This window comes from Paroedura picta, chromosome 1, assembly GCF_049243985.1.
Source record: "Paroedura picta isolate Pp20150507F chromosome 1, Ppicta_v3.0, whole genome shotgun sequence".
NCBI classification, from domain to species: domain Eukaryota; kingdom Metazoa; phylum Chordata; class Lepidosauria; order Squamata; family Gekkonidae; genus Paroedura; species Paroedura picta.
In genome coordinates this window covers 9,958,661-9,978,543 of record NC_135369.1, presented here as the reverse complement: position 1 = coordinate 9,978,543, position 19,883 = coordinate 9,958,661, and the positions used below count along the sequence as shown (strand labels likewise).

At 47.9% G+C, this 19,883-nt stretch overlaps 1 protein-coding gene across 1 annotated transcript; it reads left to right on the top strand.

Moving 5' to 3' along the window:
• The first annotated feature begins 1,152 nt into the window (after positions 1 to 1,152).
• Positions 1,153 to 16,712, top strand: LOC143830788 (peptidoglycan recognition protein 3-like). Its single transcript, XM_077323845.1, has 5 exons — positions 1,153 to 1,702; positions 7,044 to 7,131; positions 7,942 to 8,152; positions 10,569 to 10,687; positions 15,628 to 16,712. Exons 2-5 carry the CDS (start codon positions 7,083 to 7,085, stop codon positions 15,807 to 15,809), a joined length of 561 nt encoding a protein of 186 aa, XP_077179960.1. The 5' UTR covers positions 1,153 to 1,702; positions 7,044 to 7,082; the 3' UTR covers positions 15,810 to 16,712.
• The last annotated feature ends 3,171 nt before the right edge of the window (positions 16,713 to 19,883 follow it).

Genomic DNA, 19,883 nt, shown 5'->3' with positions numbered 1-19,883 from the left:
GCTAAGATGAATTTACGCAGTGGGTAAGAACTGAGAATAGCATTAAATTAGCATCCCCATAAAAAGTGTCAACAAATGAACGTGAGAACTAAGTTTGAGTCCAGAGGCACCTTTCAGACCAATGAATTTTAATTTTGGGTAGATGCTTTCCTGTGCATATAATGAAAGAAGTATTGTGCATGCACAAGAAAGCTTCTTTGTTGGCTGGAAAGGTTGTTGGAATTGTAATTATCAAGTAATTTGGTGGTCAGCCCTGAAGAGGTGTTGTTAAGCCGTTTAAGCAGCTTAGCTGCACTTGTGTACTCGCTACTGACATCAAGTGGTCATGGTTGTGGTTGCAGTAGAAAACCCTTTGAGCACATGCTCTGGGGATTCCTTCCTTTAAGCTGGTCTCCCTCCCACTTCCTGCTGCTTTTGGAAAAGAAGCCCTGTGTGTTTGCAGGTTCCATTAGGCTCAGCTCTCTCCATCTGCTGATGCATGGCATATAGTCCTGCCTGCAGCCTAGACATAGAGGCTTGCAATGTGTTGTTTTTGTAATTACTCTTTAAGCTTTTGGACACTGCTTCAGTAAGAGGACTGAGGCAGATGAACATGATATATATCTGTTAAATGGAGGAAGTTCTGAGACAAATATGGCTATTAAAAAGTACCCTGTGTCAAGAAAAAATAAATAAAAGCTCCCTTCTTCTTTTCTGCAGAGCTCAAAGAGGAAGAGTTGGTTTTATACCTTGCATTTCACAGCCCAAAGCAGTCTCAAAGGGGCCTACTATCACCTCCCCTTCCTCTCCCCACTGTGAAGTAGTTGGGGCTGAGAGAGCTCTGTGATAACCACTCTGTGCGAATTGCTCTAAAAGAACTGTGACTAGCCCAACATCACCAAGCCAGCTGCCCAGGGAGGACTGGGTATTCGAACCCCGTTCTCCAGATTGGAGGCCACTGCTCTTTAACCACTACACCACGCTGGCTCTGATGAGATCAAGTGAATCGACACTTTTCGGTGACTATTTTTAGCCATGCCACAACAAAACCCAAGAATGCCCTGCACCCCCTGCTGAGTGGTATTTCCCTCCAGCCACACACTTCCTTGATTTTAATCTGTTTCCTTATTCAAGCCATTCCCCTCGATTCCTAATTGTGACAGCTCATGTGAAGCTCACATCTCCTAGTCTACAGAACGTTTTTTTTGCAAACTGCCGGGCGGCTTGGCTTAATTCTCCTCCTCCTCGGATTCCCACATTTCTCGCTTCTTACTGGAGGGATAGAACTTGAGGGACGAGATGGTTGTTCACCCGAGCTTTCTCGAAGCCAGAATCCTCTTGAATCATCAAGGCTGTCATCAGAAGCCGAAACTCCTAGAAGGAAAGATGACACATGGCCCCAATTGTGTATTAGTGATGCAATAAACGAATTCCCTCTGCTCTTGCAGAAGAATAAGCCAGGAAACTGGATCTTCAACATAAATTTCTGGGAGTGGAAGCACTTACCTTCGTTCTGGCCTCTCGTAACTCGCTCGTCTCCGGCTCACACCCTCCCCACGACGATCGATCCGCAGCACCATGAAACCCTGCCAAGGAGATGCTTTTTATTATTTCGACATCCCGTTTCTCCCATAATCCACCAGCCACCCTTATTAAGAGGAGAGGCAATCCATATGTTTATTGTCTATTTGTAAAATGAAAGCTTCACCCAGGGAAGGCGCAGGTAAGACAGACTGTCTCCTTGCTTTTAAGTTCTTCTTGTTCCGAGCTGTGATTTAAGTCTGGCTAGAGCAGAACTGGTGGAAGAGGGAAGTAAGATAAATATTTATTTTGTGTATTTTTAAAACTTACATATCTCGCCCTTCCCCAGTGGTTCTGTGAGGTTGAGCCAGCAGCTGTCTGGGATCTTGCAATATGTATCAAATGGCAGAGCTGTTCACGTCTTACAGCAATGTCTAAATTTACTTCTTTGAGTAGGGGGGGGGGAGGAAACACCCAACAACTATATTAATTGATAACCGGAATCCCCTTATTGACTTCTTGCTTGAAAGGCGGGAAAATTAATTAATGATTTGTGGTTTTGAGGACAAAGCAGGAGAATTTTAATGAGAATATAACGAGAATATCAAAGAAAGTATGTTTATGAGCGATTGGGCCATGAGATGACCCATGAGGTCCCTTCCAACACGATGATTCGATGATTCTATTGTAATAATTTTGTAGTAATCTTAGAGTAAGCAGATGATCCTGTTATGATCCTGGGCAAACTGGTAATCGTATCACTGTCACCAAGAAACTTGAAAGTTATACTGAGATCTTTATCTTCTCCCTTTTAAAAAACCTTGCTGCAGTGGTTAAGAGCCTCTGATCTGGAGAATCAGGTTTGATTCCCCACTTTTCTTCCGCATGCAGCCAACTGGGTGACCTTGGGCCAGCCAGTTCTTTTAGAACTGTTCTTGCAGAGTAGTTCTCTCAGAGCTCACTCAGCCTTACTTACCTCCCAGGGTGTCTCTTGTGGGAAGAAGGGAAAGCATCTATAAGTTGCTTTGAGACTCCTTAGGGCAGTAAGAAGTGGGATACAAAAAACAAACAAACAAACAAACAGCTCTTCTCTCTTTTTTTTTCTTTTTCTGAAATTTTATTTAATTAATTACTTAATTATTGTATTTATATATAGTGCTCATCCCTGCAGGCAGGCTCAGAGAAGTACAATAAATAATAAAAAAAAGATCATAGAGTTGTAAGGGACCATACAGGCCATCTAGTCCAACCCCCTGCTCAACGCAGGATCAGCCCAAAGCACCCTAAAGCATCCAAGAAAAGTGTGTATCCAACCTTTGAAGACTGCCAGTGAGGGGGAGATCACCACCTCCTTAGGCAGCCTATTCCACTGCTGAACTATTCTGACTGTGATATCTAGCCAATATTGTTCTCCACGTAGTTTAAACCCAATTCCTGCAGGTCCTCTCTTCAGCTGCCAAGAGGAACCTTTCCCTGCCCTCCTCCAAGTGATAACCTTCCAGATCCTTCAAGAGAGCCATCCTGTCCCCTCACAACCTCCTCTTCTCCAAGCTGAACATTCCCAAATCCCTCAGCCTTCCCTCACAGGGCTTGATCCCCAGACCCTGTATCATCCTTGCCACTCTCCTCTGCACCTTCTCCATTTTGTCCACGTCCTTCTTGAAGTGAGGCCTCCAGAACCACACACAGAACTCCAGGTGGGGTCTGACCAGTGTGGTCTACAGCGGGACTAGGACCTCTTGAGATTTTGATGTGATGCCCCTGTTGATACAGCCTCAAACGATCTTTTCCCTCAATACAACTAATACCTTAAACATAACCAATTCATCCCACACCCCTTAGATATCCTCTACCAGGCTAATCAGACTGGGGAGATCTAATATGGGAGGGATGATGGAGAAGTGGGGAGGCCCAGATCATTGCCGGAATGTTTTTGTTTAAAATTTCTAATTTAAAAAATTCCTTAAAGCAAATCATGGAATCGTGACCAGGCAGTGGAAGTTTGCACTGTGCACAGGTGGGTCCCAGGTCAAGGTTTTGACATTCTTTCATTGAAAGGATCGTAGTCAGCAGATAACGGGAGGGACTTGTCTGCCAGAGATCGGCTGTGAGTCAGATCTGACAACACTGATCTAGACTGATGGGAGTAAGTGTCAGACTCCGGTGGTTTCTGCCATTAATTAGGATGTTTATGTAACAGGATATGTAGAGTTTCATCCTAGTTTAGGAGATGGGGCAGCTTAACTCTTTTGCTGAAGATTCAAATGGGTAGCCGTGTTGGTCTGAAGTAGCACACCAAAATCAGAGTCTGACGAAGGGTGCTTGCACTCGAAAGCTCAAGCCTTGAATAAATCTTTGTTGGTCTTAAAGGTGCTACTGGACTCTGATTCCTTTGTTGTAGTTTATGAACCTGATGTTCTTTCCTGCATTTCCGTTCCCCCCTTCTCCTCTTTTTCACCTCTCATCACCCCATTTGCTCCGTTCCTTTTCCTTTCTCCCTTGAAGCCAAATGTTTTCCCTGTCCTTGCTGGATTCCTACAGGAGCAGGGAACAGGGTATGGGATATATGCTAAGACCTTTGTCCATGGCCCCAGTTTCGAAAATGCCCTGATGAGAGCACTTTATTACTTAAGAACCAGTTTGGTGTAGTGGTTAGGAGTGCGGACTTCTAATCTGGCATGCCGGATTCGATTCTGCGCTCCCCCACATGCAGCCAGCTGGGTGACCTTGGGCTCGCCACTGTTCTGAACACTGAACTGTTCTGAAACTGTTCTGACCGAGCAGTGATATCAGGGCTCTCTCAGCCTCACCCACCTCACAGGGTGTCTGTTGTGGGGAGAGGAATGGGAAGGCGAAATGAAGCCACTTTGAGACTCCTTCGGGTAGGGAAAAGCGGCATATAAGAACCAACTCTTCTTCTTCTTCAGTAATCTCAGGGCTCTCTCAGCCTCACCTCCCTCACAGGGTGTCTGTTGTGGGAGAGGAAAGGGAAGGCGACTGTAAGCTGCTTTGAGCCTCCTTCGGGTAGGGAAAAGCGGCATATAAGAACCAACTCTCCTTCTAATAATAAAGAAACCTTTGGCTTTATGCCAAGGGTTTGCTTTCCTGAGGAACTGAAGATCCTCAGTGAGGCAGCTTGAAATTGTTAGCAGAGTAAATGAGGCAGTAAGGTTGCACGCCCTGATTGAAGAATAAGAAAAAGGTTTATTAAAGAATTACTATACTTGATAGTGCAGAGGAGACAGACAGAGACAGGAGATGACTAAATGCCTAACTAAGAGAGAATAAAAATCAGAGTCCAGTAGCACCTCTAATACAAACAAAGATTTATTATAAATAAATCTTAAAGGTGCAACTTTGGTCTTAAAGGTGCTACAGGACTCTGATTTTATTGTGCTACTTCAGACCAACATGGCTACCCATTTGAATCTATCCTCAGAGAGAGAGAGAGAGAAAGAGAGAGAGAGAGAGAGAGAAAGAGAGACTGGAACTGTGGCTTCCAGGAGGAAGCAAGAAATTGCTCCTAAGAGTAACAATCCGGAGACAGACAAAGAATTCCACTTAGCAGGAGAGAAGGTCGTGACCAAGAAGACTATCTAACAGTCTTCTTGCTGTAGGGTCTTCTTTGTGCACCAGACATTGTCTCTCCCAACAGAAATAAGGCCACCTGTTGAGCTGGGAGGGGCTGTGGCTTCCTGCCAGAGCCCTTGAACCAAAGTTCGATTCCAGCTTATTCAAAGTGCTGTAATTCTTATTGTGTGGGGGGGGGGGGGGCTCATTTTATTCAAGGTGTAAGCCTTCGTGGGCACAAAGCACTTCCTCAGATGCAATGCAATGGGAATCGCAAGTCTGCATTGAAGGGCAGTGGGTGAGCCCTGAATTTGTGCACAGTAGAATGGTGATGTATTTGAAAAAATCCAGGAAGTTCCTATTCTAATGATGCTAAATACACATCTCATCTGGTGCTCCCTGCAGGATATTCTTCATATATATTTTTTAAAATGCACACTACAGTTCTTGCATATTCTTAGGGTTGCCAGTTCCCCCTGTCCCTGGCCATCATAGAGGTATAGAGGGATAGTGGTGTGGTTGCTAGACCCAGACTGGGAATCTCTTGGGGATTTGGAGATGGCACCTGGGGAAAACCGGGATCTCAGTTGGGTCCAATGTCATAGAATCTGCCCTCCATTTTCTTTAGGGCAGGGGTCCTCAACCCTTGGTCCGTGGCCCAGTACCGGGCCACAAAGGCCATGGTACCGGGCCGCCAGCGGCCGCGCCTTCCTCCCCCCCCGCAGCGAGATGGGGGGAAGAGGCAGGCACGGCCGCTGGCACACCAGCGACGCAAACGCACACGCACAGAGCTGCCACACAGGCGTGTTTGCGCCCCCTGCTGGCAAAAACGCGCACGCGCAGCAGCTCTACGCGTGCGCATTAGCACCACCTAGTGGCGAAAACACACATGCGCGACAACTGCACGTGCGCGTTTGCGAGCGGCGGCGGCGGCCGGGCCGCCGGCTCTGTCCCACCCTCGGAGGCAGTCCCCGACTACAAGAAGGTTGGGGACCGCTACTGTAGGGGACCTGATAGCTTTAGTCTTGAGATGAATTGTAATTCCAGGGGATCTACAGCTCCCACCTGGAGGTTAGCCTCCCTAGTTACTCTACTGCAGACCTACCCAGCTACCCTCTGCATCTACAACTTCCTCCATGAAGTTGTACTCTGCAGACAGCTGCATAAGGCCAGTGGTGGGGCCAGGATGTCTAAGATGGCCTTTTTCAACGAATGAGCCCCCTGAAATGATTTTTCAGGCTCTGAGGAGCCCCGGAAGTGATGTCAGCTGGCCACGCCTCCTTGCAACACCCCCAGAAAGTGGCATGCCACTGGAAATGATATCACAGCCCCACAGTAACAGGAAGGCTGAAGGAAAAATGAGGGGAGTGAGAGACAGGAGGTGGTTTAAGGTGGGAGTAGGCATGCAGACTCCACTCCCTCCGAGCCACAGAAACCACAAGTGTATTCATTCATGCTTAAGAGAGGGAGAGGGGGAGCACAGGAAGTAGACAGAGGGGAAAGGCTGTGGACCCCCTCCAGATCTCTTATGGATCCCAGTTTGGTGTAGTGGTTAGGAGTGTGGACTTCTAATCTGGCATGTCAGGTTCGATTCTGCACTCCCCCACATGTAACCAGCTGGGTGACCTTGGGCTCCTCACGGCACTGATAAAATTGTTCTGACTGAGCAGTGATATCAGGGCTCTCTCAGCCTCACCCATCCCACAGGGTGTCTGTTGTGGGGAGAGGAAAGGGAAGGCGACTGTAAGCCGCTTTGAGCCTCCTCCGGGTAGGGAAAAGCGGCATATAAGAACCAACTCTTCTTCTTCTTCTTCTTCCCCAGGGGTCCGCTGAACCCTGCTTGGGAATCCCCGGTATAGAGAGTAGTTGGCAAGTCAATCTTGGTCTGAATATTCAGTCCCCCAAAGGCTCCATGTGGATTTGTAGGTCAAGAAAAATGACCTTTTAATACACACATATTCTTTTCCTTTCAGGTTCATTCTAAGTCATTTGGGACAGAGGCTGACGACAAGATGGTCAAGCTGGAAATTGGGATCTTCCTTCTTTACGCTCTGCCACAAGGTAAAACTGCCAGCAAACCCCACAATACGGAGGGCAACAAGGCACCTTACGACCTCATCAAGCATAAAACGTGTGACCTGGGGTGAGGGAGTGCAAAGTCAGATAGGTGAGCTATTCATTTGGCCTGCTGAAAAATTCTTACAGCGTCTGAGCCTCTGCCTCCTTCCCAGCCACCCTGCTCTCTGGCCAGGGCTATCTTGGTCAAGTGGGTCAGTAGAATGGGCTGGCTGTTCTTCCTGATGGAAGATGGAGCAAGCAGCAGAGGCCAGGTGTAGGACAGACCCATCACTGGCCCACCATGGGCGTGTGCACTCCCTATTGGAGGCCTACACCATGGAGGGCCAATCAGGTAGAGTGTGAGTCATCCCTTCTGGGAAAAGATTTTCAAAATATTTCACCAGCCGCAAGACTAAATATTCTCGATGGGCTTCTGCTTAGCACAAGTGCAGGTTGCCCAAAATTTACTTTCCCACGTTGGAAGGAGATCAAGATGGGTAGCCATGTTAGTCTGTCTGTCGCAGTAGCAAAGAGAGAGTCCAGTTAACAAAATTTGTTTCGGGGTATGAGCTTTTGTCAGTCACTGCTCAGTTCCTCTGATGCAGGATTCACAAAAGCTCATCCCTTACCACAATGTTTTTCCAGTCTTTAAATTGCTACCGGATTCTGGCTCTTTTCCGCTTCTCCACTCGTATTTCCAGAGATGGGATGAAGCCACAAGATTGCAGTGACCTCATCCTACCAACATTGCAATAAACAGACTTAAGCCATTTGGGCTAAGAAGCTGAGTGCCCTTTGACTTTTTTTCCACAGCCACTGGCTGTTTCCAGCTCATCACCCCATCCCAGTGGGGTGCTAAGCCTGCCAACTGTTCAGCCCCCCTGAAGGAGCTCCTGCCTGAAAATGTCATCATCATCCACACAGCTGGCACTCCCTGTCAAACGAAAGAAGAGTGCAGCAGGGAAACACGGAATGTGCAAGATTACCACATGGGGACCAAACACTGGTGTGACATCGCCTACAGGTGAATAGAATGCTTTCCGTGCGGTGCCTGAAGAATAATGGCGTGTTTGTATGTATGCACATGTGTGCATGTGTATCTTTAGACATCATTATGTTGGGTTTGTATGCAGACAACGCACACCCTACCGGATTGGCCCTCAGTGGGGGATGTGCCCTCAATAGTGAGTGGGCACTCCCCCACTGAGAGCCAATCATGGATCTTTTCCATCCTCCTTCTCCACCCTCCTGCCAGAAGAAAAGCCAGCCCAGTCTGTTGACCCAGTTAGCCAAAGGTAAGCCAAGCTGGAGAGCAGCAGGGTAGGGGGAGATGAGCCTACATATCAACCCAACGTTATTATGGCTAAATATATATATGTTTGTGTGTATAATTCTGCCAGGTCAGTATTGGTGGGTTCAGCTTGTTGACGTCAGGGCCCTGCAAGACTTCAGCCTGTTCTGCAGGGCCTGCAAGATGGAACTAATAATATTATTAACAGCAAAAACAACAACAATAAATGTTTCAATTATTTTTTATTTGTACCCCAATCTTCCAAATGCCCAGGGTGGATAACACCATTAGAATACATACCAAGATTAAACATTTAACAAACATTTCCAGGTTTCTGTAACTCCGACCCCTGACTAGAATCTCACACAGGAAGGTTTGACAGGAGCTGATCTTCTACCACCTTCTTCCCCCCTCTAGTGGTGAGGCCAGCTTCTATGGTGGTTGTTATTTTTGGCCTTGACTACATTCCCAGTGGAATAGCTCATTTCCCCACCAGACCTATGGTTGGGACCAGGATGGATCAGCAAGTAGCGCTGGCCTCACTGCTCAAGCGGAGGGAAGGTCTGCCCTCTAGTGGTGACTCCCTCAGTGACCATCAGTTCAAATTAGTTTGCTATTCAACAGGTGAAGACCCGTCAGCCATGATACAAGCAAAAAATGATTTTCAAGCTGGCGTTGGCAAATAACAGGTTATTGCACTGCAGAACAATTTCTCAGACTTCCAAATCATCAAAATGTACACCTAGGGTTTTGTTTTTTTTTTCATTTTTGATATCTTCACTAATGATACAAGATACTCTAAATACAAAATATATAATATGTACACATATATCTCCATGCTAAGTGTAAGTAAATTGTAATCCTAAAATAAAAATGAAAGTACATTTCATAGAATCATAGAATCATAGAATCATAGAATCATAGAATCATAGAATTGGAAGGGACCTCCTGGGTCATCTAGTCCAACCCCCTGCACTATGCAAGACACTCACATCCCAATCGCTCATCCACTGTCACCTGCCACCCCCTTGAGCCTTCCCAGAATCAGCCTCTCCGTCAGATGGCTCTCCAGTCTCTGTTTAAAAATCTCCAAAGACGAAGAACCCATCACCTCCCGAGGAAGCCCATTCCACTGAGAAACCGTTCTTACTGTCAGGAACTTCTTCCAGATGTTTAGATGGAATTTCTTTTTAATTTAGCTTATATCAATCAATCCTCTTTAAACGAATTCTTATCAATGATGAACAGATGTCAGAAGAATATAAGCCTGAAAAAATAAATCATATAACATATTGTGTAAATCCATATGATATACAATTATGTAATAAACGTATATGTAATTCATTAAATTCTACCTGCTTATATGTATATAGTCCACTCTCCAAATAGTTCTATAGTATCCAATATAAAGAGGTCTGGTGGAAGATATCAAAATAATGTCAAAATAATTATTGTTATCAAATCACAATGTCACATGCCTCTTTTAAAGAGACCTGTTTAAATTACATGCAGCTTTTAAAATGTACATACAGTTTTTATTACAGGTTTAATTGATGCAGTAGGTTTTATTATACAATGCAAAACACCCTTCTACTCTTTGGGTCACTTCTAAAGAGGATTTATACGTTATGATGTTAATACTTGTAGGCAAGTTTATTATGCATGTTGCTGCTACATTTAAAATTCAAAATACATTATGTGATTTGATGATCAATTTTTTAAATCAAGATATTTTTAAAATAAAGATACTGAAATTGAAAAAATACCTAGGAGTTCGTTTTGATGATTTGGAAGATTGAGAAATTATTTTACAGTGGAATAAGCTGTTATTTGCCATTGCTAATTTGAAACTAATGTTTTTGCTTAAATTAGTTCGCTGGCAGCTATAACATAATTTTGGAGGTATCTTTTGCGATTTTATGATGTGATTTAATTCTGACGGATTGTTTGTTTCAGGCTTTTATCCACTCTGAGCTTTTAAGGAAAGATGGGCTGTAAAAATAAAGATGGATTAATTTGGTTAATTATTAAAAGGGTTCGATCCTACTTTTTTGTGGTTCAAGGTGGCTTACAAAAGGTTATCATTATGGATTGTAGGCTTGGAGTGACTCTAGAGAAAAACCCTTTTCCTTTCTTTTCCCGTTACCAGCTTCCTGATTGGAGAAGACGGGAACGTGTACGAGGGACGGGGCTGGCGTTCAGAAGGGGCTCACACCCTTGGCTATAATGACTTGTCACTGGGAATTGCTTTCATTGGCCTCTTCACAGGTATTTATATCGACCAGCCTGTTCAGCTGTTGGTCTGGAGAGCCAGCTTGGTGTAGTGGTTAGGAGTGCGGACTTCTAATCCGGCATGCCAGGTTCGATTCTGTGCTCCCCCACATGCAGCCAGCTGGGTGACCTTGGGCTCGCCACAACACTGATAAAACTGTTCTGACCAAGCAGTGATATCAAGGCTCTCTCAGCCTCACCCACCCCACAGGGTGTCTGTTGTGGGGAGAGGAAAGGGAAGGTGACTGTAAGCCTCCTTCTGGTAGAGCTTTGAGCCTCCTTCGGGTAGAGAAAAGTGGCATATAAGAGCCAACTCTTCTTCAGTAATCTCAGGGCTCTCTCAGCCTCCCCTCCTTCACAGGTTGTCTGTTGTGGGGAGAGGAAAGGGAAGGCGCCTGTAAGCCGCTTTGAGACTCCTTCATGTAGAGCAGTGGTTCTCAGCCTTCCTAATGCCGTGACTCTTTAATACAGTTCCTCATGTTGTGGTGACCCCCAACCATAAAATTAGGCAAGTGTCCTTTCACAGAAATTAAACCAAAACTGACCAATGGTGTGAAGATCCATTGTTCATGATTGTATATGAATTGTTTTTTCCCGGGGTTTCTCAGTTCAGTTCTGCCTCTTGTCCCACCGTGCCGATCTCGCTCTTTTCCGCTGCTTCAGATGAATGTTCTACCTTGATCTACCTTGCAAGGCTGTTGTGTGGATGGCGCCCCCATGCTGCTTCCCCTGCTGCGACCCCTGTGAAAGGGTCATTAGACCCCCAAAGGGGTCCTGACCGCCAAGTTGAGAACCACTGTGGTAGAGGAAGGGGCTTATAAGAACCAGGAGGCAAGCAGGGTTGAAGTGTACTCAAAAGAACAGAAAATCTCCAGTTGAGCCAATCAGGACACAGGGAGAGGCTAATCAAGAAATAAAATATATCAAGAAATATTTGAACAATATCGGGAAGTTGCTATTCTAACTATGCTAACTACACATCCTGAGCCCCCGGGGAGGGCGGTATATAAATATTAAAAAAAATAAAAAATAAAATAAAAAAACATCAAAGAGCCTCTTGTGGCACAGAGTGGTAAGGCAGCAGACATGCAGTCTGAAAGCTCTGCCCATGAGGCTGGGAGTCCGATCCCAGCAGCTGGCTCAAGGTTGACTCAGCCTTCCATCCTTCCGAGGTCGGTAAAATGAGTACCCAGCTTGCTTGCTGGGGGGTAAACGGTAATGACTGGGGAAGGCACTGGCAAACCATCCCGTATTGAGTCTGCCATGAAAACGCTAGAGGGCGTCACCCCAAGGGTCAGACATGACTCGGTGCTTGCACAGGGGATACCTTTACCTTTAACTACACATCATGCACACTACAGATATTGCAGAGATCCAACTGGCCCTTGTAAGAAACGGAAGCTTTGATGCATGGATTGCACAGCAGCACATGCCAGATAAGCTCCTCCCCCTCCCCAAACCTTGTCCTTCCCAAATCTCCAAGAATGTCCTGTCCTAATGTTGACAGTGAAAACACTAGTTCCCTGCTTTTGCTGTCCCAGCCCTGACCTTCCTTGCCCCCAGATTTGGTTCCCAGTTCTTCCCAGTTCTCTAACAGGCCAGTTAGTACTAGCTCTGATGTTGGAATACGGAAGATCTGTAGTGTGCATGATTCAAAAACATATCAAGGATATCCTACAGGGGGCATCAGAAGAGATGTATGCTGAGCACCGTTATAATAGGGACTTCCTGGTCGTTTTCAGATGATCATTCTGTCTGTAAAATAAATCAAATGCGACCGGGGTTGTGGGAGGAGTTGTGACCGACTCATCGCCTACCTGATTGGCCGCCCGTCCAATGAACGGCCAATCAGGTAGGCTGGCCGCCCTACCTCCAATGTCTTCCAGCAGTCTGCTGTATTGGCCTGTCTGTAGAAGGTGAGCCAGCTGGAGCTGGGAGGGAGCTGGAGCCCTGGGATGCCAGTCAGTCCCTGCCACAGTGCAGCTCAGCTGCAGCTTCACCAGGTCTCAGCAGAGCTTGCCTAGGTATGTGAAGGAAGCGAGAATGCCCTGGCAGTGCTTCCGTCCCTGCCCTGAGTAGCCCTGCCACAGCCTTGCCAGGTCTTGGCAGAGTCTGCCCGGATGGGGGCTAGAGCCCATTGTTTTTTTGCAAAGGGCTTTTTTGATAGTATATAAACTTAAATGAAAGAGCCTCTTGTGGCACAGGGTGGTAAGGCAGCAAAAATGCTGTCTGAATCTGTCTGCCCATGAGGCTGGGAGTTCGATCCCAGCAGCCGGCTCAAGGTTGACTCAGCCTTCCATCCTTCCGAGGTCGGTAAAATGAGGACCCAGCTTGCTGGGGGGGTAAACGGTAATGACTGGGGAAGGCACTGGCAAACCACCCCGTATTGAGTCTGCCAAGAAAACGCTAGAGGGCGTCACCCCAAGGGTCAGACATGACCCGGTGTTTGCACAGGGGGTACCTTTACCTTTACCTTAAATGGACTTCGAGCCATGGTAGAAGACAGGAAGGCCTGGAGGATCATTGCCCATGGGGTCGCTATGGGTCGGACACGACTTTGCACCTAACAACAACAACAACATGTAAAACACAAGCCATGTGGCAATGAGCCACCTCTTAAAGCAATGGCTGCTGGGTGAGGGCACAGGTTCTGTGGGACATCAGCATGTTCGAGGGTGCCAGGCCTCAGGCCTACTACCTCTTACCTGTAGCCTCCCCCCCCCCCCCGGCTGTGTGGTGCCTGCTTTGTCCAGCAGCAGTTGGGCCATGCCAGCAGTGAAAGACCCTGCCAAACAGCTGATCTTCGAGATCAGCTGCTTGTTGCCTGTGCTCTCCTCTGTGGCTGTGAAGGGAGCCCTTTCTGCAGCTTGGAAAGTGTTGGGGGAGGGAGTCTACCATACAGCTGATCCAAAAAATCCCTTCCCTGGCTATGGATCACAAGGAGGTGGGGCAGTGGGGGAGAGAGAGTGGAGCCTGCTCATGGAGAGCAAACCAGCCATTCCCCTCCCTTTATTACAGTCCCTCGTGCCCATCCCTGCTTTTCTAAAGCCCAGTGTATTTTTTTTCCAAGTGGGTTTTATTACTCATATTTATATTTATTATTACTCATTTGGAGACTGCCTGCTCCTTTGAGCGGACGTCCTCCCTGCTTGCCTCCTGAAAACGCTGACTGATTGCAGAACAACAGTTAGACAGTTAGGTAGGTCTCTCTCGCCTCTCTATGCAACGTGCGCTTCTCTTTGCACGTTTCTATTGATGCTGTCATGTACTGCTATTGCTAGCCGCACCAGTGCCACAACACGGCGTTGGGCTCACATCTTTGGGGCGGTGGCGGACAGCACACCAAGCATGATGCCACACTGCTGTTGCATGACCACGCTGGGTGGGTTGGCTTTGCATTTTGCAGGATGTCTTATCACAGGGGAAGAAAAACCAGCTCCGCACGTTGGCCGCCTGCATTATGTAATGACTTCGGGAGGGACCCGGGCTATTAACTCAGTGTGTGGGTTCCACATCCCTCCTGCCCCTGTTGAGTACAGATCTTTCCTCATCATGGACTCCTCCCCAGAGGTCAAAGAGAAACAGGATGGAACTCACCGGGGGGGGGGGGGGGTGGCATTTAAAAGACCCACTTTGCAGGCTGTCATTACCAGGAAAGGTCACCAGCCATGGAATTCTGGGATCTCGCTAGATGTCTTCACCCTTTGGTCCGTGTGCTTTGCGTAGGAGGGTGCGTTTGATTGCCACCTGAAGATGCCACAGCTGGGAGGTTCTCAAGACAGCACAATGCACAATGCAGTTAGTGTCAAAGGGGTGGGTGTGGGCGCATGGAGAGGAACACAAGGTCGTTCTCCTCTGTATTCCAAAGCACGGCCCGCATGCAGGTTCAAGTCAACCTGCCATCCAAGGGAATGTAATCAGGCTTAGAATCTCCTCCGGTGTGTCACAAAACAAGGGACTGCTTGTGGGTCTACAGAGAGAAATCAAAGAGAAAAGACGGTGGAATCCCTGGTTTAAAAGAAAAAGAGAGAGAATAAGCAGAATCAGGGAGTCTCTCTGGAAAACAGTTCTGGAAGAAATCCCTCCTTCCCATAACAACATATATGGGGTTCATTGTAAAGTACTCCTTTTATAATAGCTGCAAAGGAAACAAACAAAATGCCAAGACCCTTTTGCATTCCTTTGTTCTATTTCATGGTTGTAGGCCATTCTGAGATGTCTAGCGCGACAGGGGTGGCCTATAAATATGAACGAAAGAACAAACCTCTTGTCTCTTGTCTTGAAAGTCTCTTGTCTTGAAAAGCCAATGGGGTCACTTTAAGTCTGATGTTAGAATTATAGAATCATAGAGTTGGAAGGGACCGCCTGGGTCATCTAGTCCAACCCCCTGCACTATGCAGGACACCCACATCCCTATCGCTCATCCACTGTAACCTGCCACCCCCTTGGACCTTCACAGAATTAGTCTCTCTGTCAGATGGCTACCTAGAATAATAGAATCCTAGAATTGGAAGGGACCTCATAGGTCATCTAGTCCAACCCCCTGCATTATTGCTGATCCACTGTAACCTGCCACCCCCTTGGACCTTCACAGAATCAGCCTCTCTATCAGATGGCTGCCTAGAATAATAAAATCCTAGAATTGGAAGGGACCTCATGGGTCATCTAGTCCAACCCCCCGCATTATCGCTCATCTACTGTAACCTGCCACCCCTTGAAACTTCACAGAATCAGCCTCTGTTGGCTCTCCAGCCTCTGTTTAAAAATCTCCCAAGATGGAGAACCCACCACCTCCCGAGGAAGCCTGTTCCACTGAGAAACCGCTCTGACTGTCAGGAACTTCTTCCGGACTTGAAGCCCAAAGGAGGGGGGACCTGATGAGGTTCACAGGCAATCAGATTTTGCATTTCACCTTGTTGTTCTTATCCCCTTTCCAGAAAGGTCACCCAACGAGGCAGCGTGGAAAGCCCTGAAGTGTCTGCTTGACTTCTCGGTCAAGATTGGCTACCTGCATCCGGACTACCTCTTGATGGCTCACAGTGACGTCAGCGATATTGTCTCTCCCGGAGTGCACATCCGTGACGTCATTTCCAAATGGCCTCATTATAAGCACCAATGAATGCTGACCCTCCCCCCTCCCCCCTCCCCCCCTACACACTCACTGTTCGTCTTCCATTGGAATAGAAGGGACATACAAACATAATACAAAGAGCCTCTTGTGATACAAAGAGCCTCTTGTGGCGCAGAGTGGTAAGGCAGCAGACATGCAGTCTGAAAGCTATGCCCATGAGGCTGGGAGTTCGATCCCAGCAGCCGGCTCAAGGTTGACTCAGCCTTCCATCCTTCCGAGGTCGGTAAAATGAGTACCCAGCTTGCTGGGGGGTAAACGGTCATGACTGGGGAAGGCACTGGCAAACCACCCCGTATTGAGTCTGCCATGAAAACGCTAGAGGGCGTCACCCCAAGGGTCAGACATGACTCGGTGCTAGCACAGGGGATACCTTTACCTTTACCTTTACAAACATAATAATGTTCCAGCCATGAATTTGGGTTGGGGGGGGGGTGGTGGATCGGAGGGACTGCTTGTCTTCTTATGCCCCCCACAGGGCACATGGGGGTGCTAATCGGCTGGATGTCCCTACAGAAGTACGCCTGGCCTCGTCCCAGGTCAGGGCCTTTTCGGTCCTGGCCCTGACCAAGTAGAATGAGCTCCCAGGAGAACTGAGAGCCCTGTTACAGTTCCACAGGGCCTGCAAACCGAGCTCTTCTGCCAGGTCTTGGGTTAAGACCAGGACTAAGGTCTATGGGTCCCCTCCTTAGGCTACGCATTCTCATTGAGCAGATCCCCCCTCTGAGGTGGATGGCTGTGGGGAGGCCACTGACCTTGGTTTATGTTTTATGTTTGGTTTTATAGGGGTAGGGGGGTTCAACAGGGTTCTCTGGGTACATTGTATGAGATAAACATTGGCCTGACGCTGGAAGGACTTAAGACTCTGTATGTAATTGTTTTCAATAAAGGAATGTGTGGTTTTGAACTGTGGATTCAGTGCTGTCTGATTTGAGCCAATCCTACAAAATCCAAGCCTGGTTTATTGCTTAGAAGCCATGGCCTCTAATCTGGAGAGCCAGTTGTGATTCTCTGCCCCTCCACATGCCGCCAGCTCAGTGACCTTGGGCTCCTCACAGTCCTGATAGTGCTGTTCTCACTGAGCAGTCCTGTCAGAAGTCTCTCGGCCCCACCTCCCTCACAGGGTGTCTCTTGTGGGGAGAGGAAAGGGAAGGCGACTGTAAGCTGGTTTGAGACTCCTTCGGGTAGAGAAAAGCAGCATATAAGAACCAACTCTTCTTCTTCTTCAGTAATCTCAGGGCTCTCTCAGCCTCCCCTCCCTCATAGGGTGTCTGATGTGGGGAGAGGAAAGGGAAAGCGATTGTAAGTCGCTTTGAGACTCCTTCAGTCAGAGAAAAGCGGCATATAAGAACCAACTCTTCTTCTTCAGTAATCTCAGGGCTCTCTCAGCCTCCCCTCCCTCACAGGGAGTCTGTTGTGGGGAGAGGAAAGGGAAGGTGATTGTAAGCCACTTTGAGACTCCTTCAGGTAGAGAAAAGCGGCATATAAGAACCAATTCTTCTTCTTCAGTAATCTCAGGGCTCTCTCAGCCTCCCCTCCCTCACAGGGTGTCTGTTGTGGGGAGAGGAAAGGGAAGGTGACTGTAAGCTGCTTTGAGACTCCTTCGGGTAGAGAAAAGCAGCATATAAGAACCAGCTCTTCTTCTTCTTCAGTAATCTCAGGGCTCTCTCAGCCTCCCCTCCCTCACAGGGTGTCTGTTGTGGGGAGAGGATGGGAAGGCGATTGTAAGCAGCTTTGAGGCACCTTCAGCCTGTGAAAAGTGGGGTAAAAAAAACAACTTGCCTTCTTTTTCTAATTACCTCCACATCTTCCCGTCATTAACTGATCTACACATCTTAGAAACTGAGGGCCGAAGCTGTTGGCAGCATTTAAATATGCAAAGGGGGGGGGGGGCGAAGCACCAGCTGCTTAAAGAATAAACAGCTATACTGAGAACAGAAACAAGTTTGTAAAGAAAAAGGTGCAGTCTAACTCATGCGCTATACAGTTGTCGTCCTCTGGCCAAGTACACTTTCCACAATGCTGACAGGAACTTGTAGGTGCAGGTCTTTCTCTCATTTTTAGGCCAGTGATAATTTCTAGCCCCAGTCAAGAGATGACAGTCAACAAATTGGGAAACATCCATTCCCTGTCAGAACTTTCTTGAAAATGACCTCAGAGCTCCAATTCTTCCCTTCCCATTCTGAGACTCCCTGGTTCTCTGGTAGAGCCAATTAGCCCCAATTAGCTTTTGGCCCAGGGGCAGCTCAACCCAACTAGAAACACCTGCAAGATGGAGCATGCTTGACATATTACAGGTTAACCCTTGAGAGGAGCGACTGGGATTGCTTTGCCAACCCCGGCTGGGCACAGTACAGTTAACAGCAATTAGGTGCTACTGAGGATGCCTCATTTGAATGCTACCTATAGGAAACAGCTCCCAGGGAGCGGCTGCAGGGAAGGCAAATGCAGACTTGGGCTGTGTCAATTGACCTCACATCAAAATCAGAAGGTTTCACAGTCCTACTGTAGACTTCAGTGGTCAGACCACGCCTGGAGTCCTTTGTGCAGTTCTGGAGGCCTCACTTCAAAAAGGAAACTGGACAAAATGGAGAGGGTGTAGAGCAGGGGTAGTCAACCTGTAGTCCTCCAGATGTCCATGGACTACAATTCCCATGAGCCCCTGCCAGCATTTGCTGGCAGGGGCTCATGGGAAGTGTAGTCCATGGACATCTGGAGGACCACAGGTTGACCACCCCTGGTGTAGAGGACAGCGACGAGGTAGATCCAGGTCTTGGGGATCAAGGCCAAGGGACTTGGGAATGTTCAGCCTGGAGAAAAGGAGGTTGAGAGGGGACATGATAGCCCTCTTTAAGTATTTGAAAGGTTGTCACTTGGAGGAGGGCAGGGAGTGCTTCCTGTTGGCAGCAGAGCATAGGACCTGCAATAATGGCTTTAAACTAAGCGTAGAATGGTACCGGCTAGATATCAGCATTGAGCAGGGGGTTGGGCTAGATGGCCTGTGTGGCCCCTTCCAACTCTATGATTCAAACTATCTAACTATCTTCCTTGAAGAGAAAGCCAGCACGTAAGGGGGAACAATCCACGGGCCATTGTGTTATGCTAGCGTTTTGTTGTTGTTTTGGAAACACGGATAAGCATTCCGAAACACGCTCCTTCCCCTGCTTTGTAAAGTGGTGACCTTCCTTACATAACCTTTGGGATCCTGCCATGCGGGACCTCCTTGGCCGCTACGCCCCAACCTCAAGGTCATTAATGTCATCCAACCGAAATCTACGGAGGATTCCCGGCCCAAAGGAAGCGAGACCAGCCTCAACCAGGGCCAGGTGGGCTTGTTCTCCCCGGCGCATGAACTTCAGGAGCATCGAGTGTAAGGAGTGAGGGCAGCACTATGAGCATGGCTTCATAAGAGTGCTCAGGGAGGGAGAGGGCTGGAGGCAAAGGGAAGGGCTGAGCGGCAGGTGGGCAGACAAGCGAGATGGGGGGGGGGAGAAGAGGAACAGGTGGTGGCTGAACTACTGCAGGGGTCACAATCTGCCTCCCTTGCAGCTGCATTTGTGTGTGTGTGTGCTGTATCATTCATAGAATCATAGAGTTGGAAGGGACCTCCTGGGTCATCTAGTCCAACCCCTGCACTACGCAGGACACTCACATCCCTATCGCTCATTTATCTGTAACCTGCCATGCATAAAGGTAAAGGTATCCCCTGTGCAAGCACTGAGTCATGTCTGACCCTTGGGGTGACGCCCTCAAGCGTTTTCATGGCAGACTCAATACGGGGTGGTTTGCCAGTGCCTTCCCCAGTCATGACCGTTTACCCCCCAGCAAGCTGGGTACTCATTTTACCGACCTCGCAAGGAGGGAAGGCTGAGTCAACCTTGAGCCGGCTGCTGGGATCGAACTCCCAGCCTCATGGGCAGAGCTTTCAGACTGCATGTCTGCTGCCTTACCGCTCTGCGCCACAAGAGGCTCTTACCACTGCCTTACCACTCTGCGCCATGCATAGGTTTCAAATTTTTAAAAAAATTCTCTGGGCAGGAAATGGAGAGGGGAGGGCAGGTCAGA

Coding starts and splice junctions, on each gene's coding strand:
- LOC143830788 (XM_077323845.1), top strand. CDS start 7,083: ATGGTCAAGCTGGAAATTGGGATCTTCCTTCTTTACGCTCTGCCACAA. Junction 7,132..7,941: donor TCTTTACGCTCTGCCACAAG/GTAAAACTGCCA, acceptor TTTTTTCCACAG/CCACTGGCTGTTTCCAGCTC. Junction 8,153..10,568: donor TGGTGTGACATCGCCTACAG/GTGAATAGAATG, acceptor TCCCGTTACCAG/CTTCCTGATTGGAGAAGACG.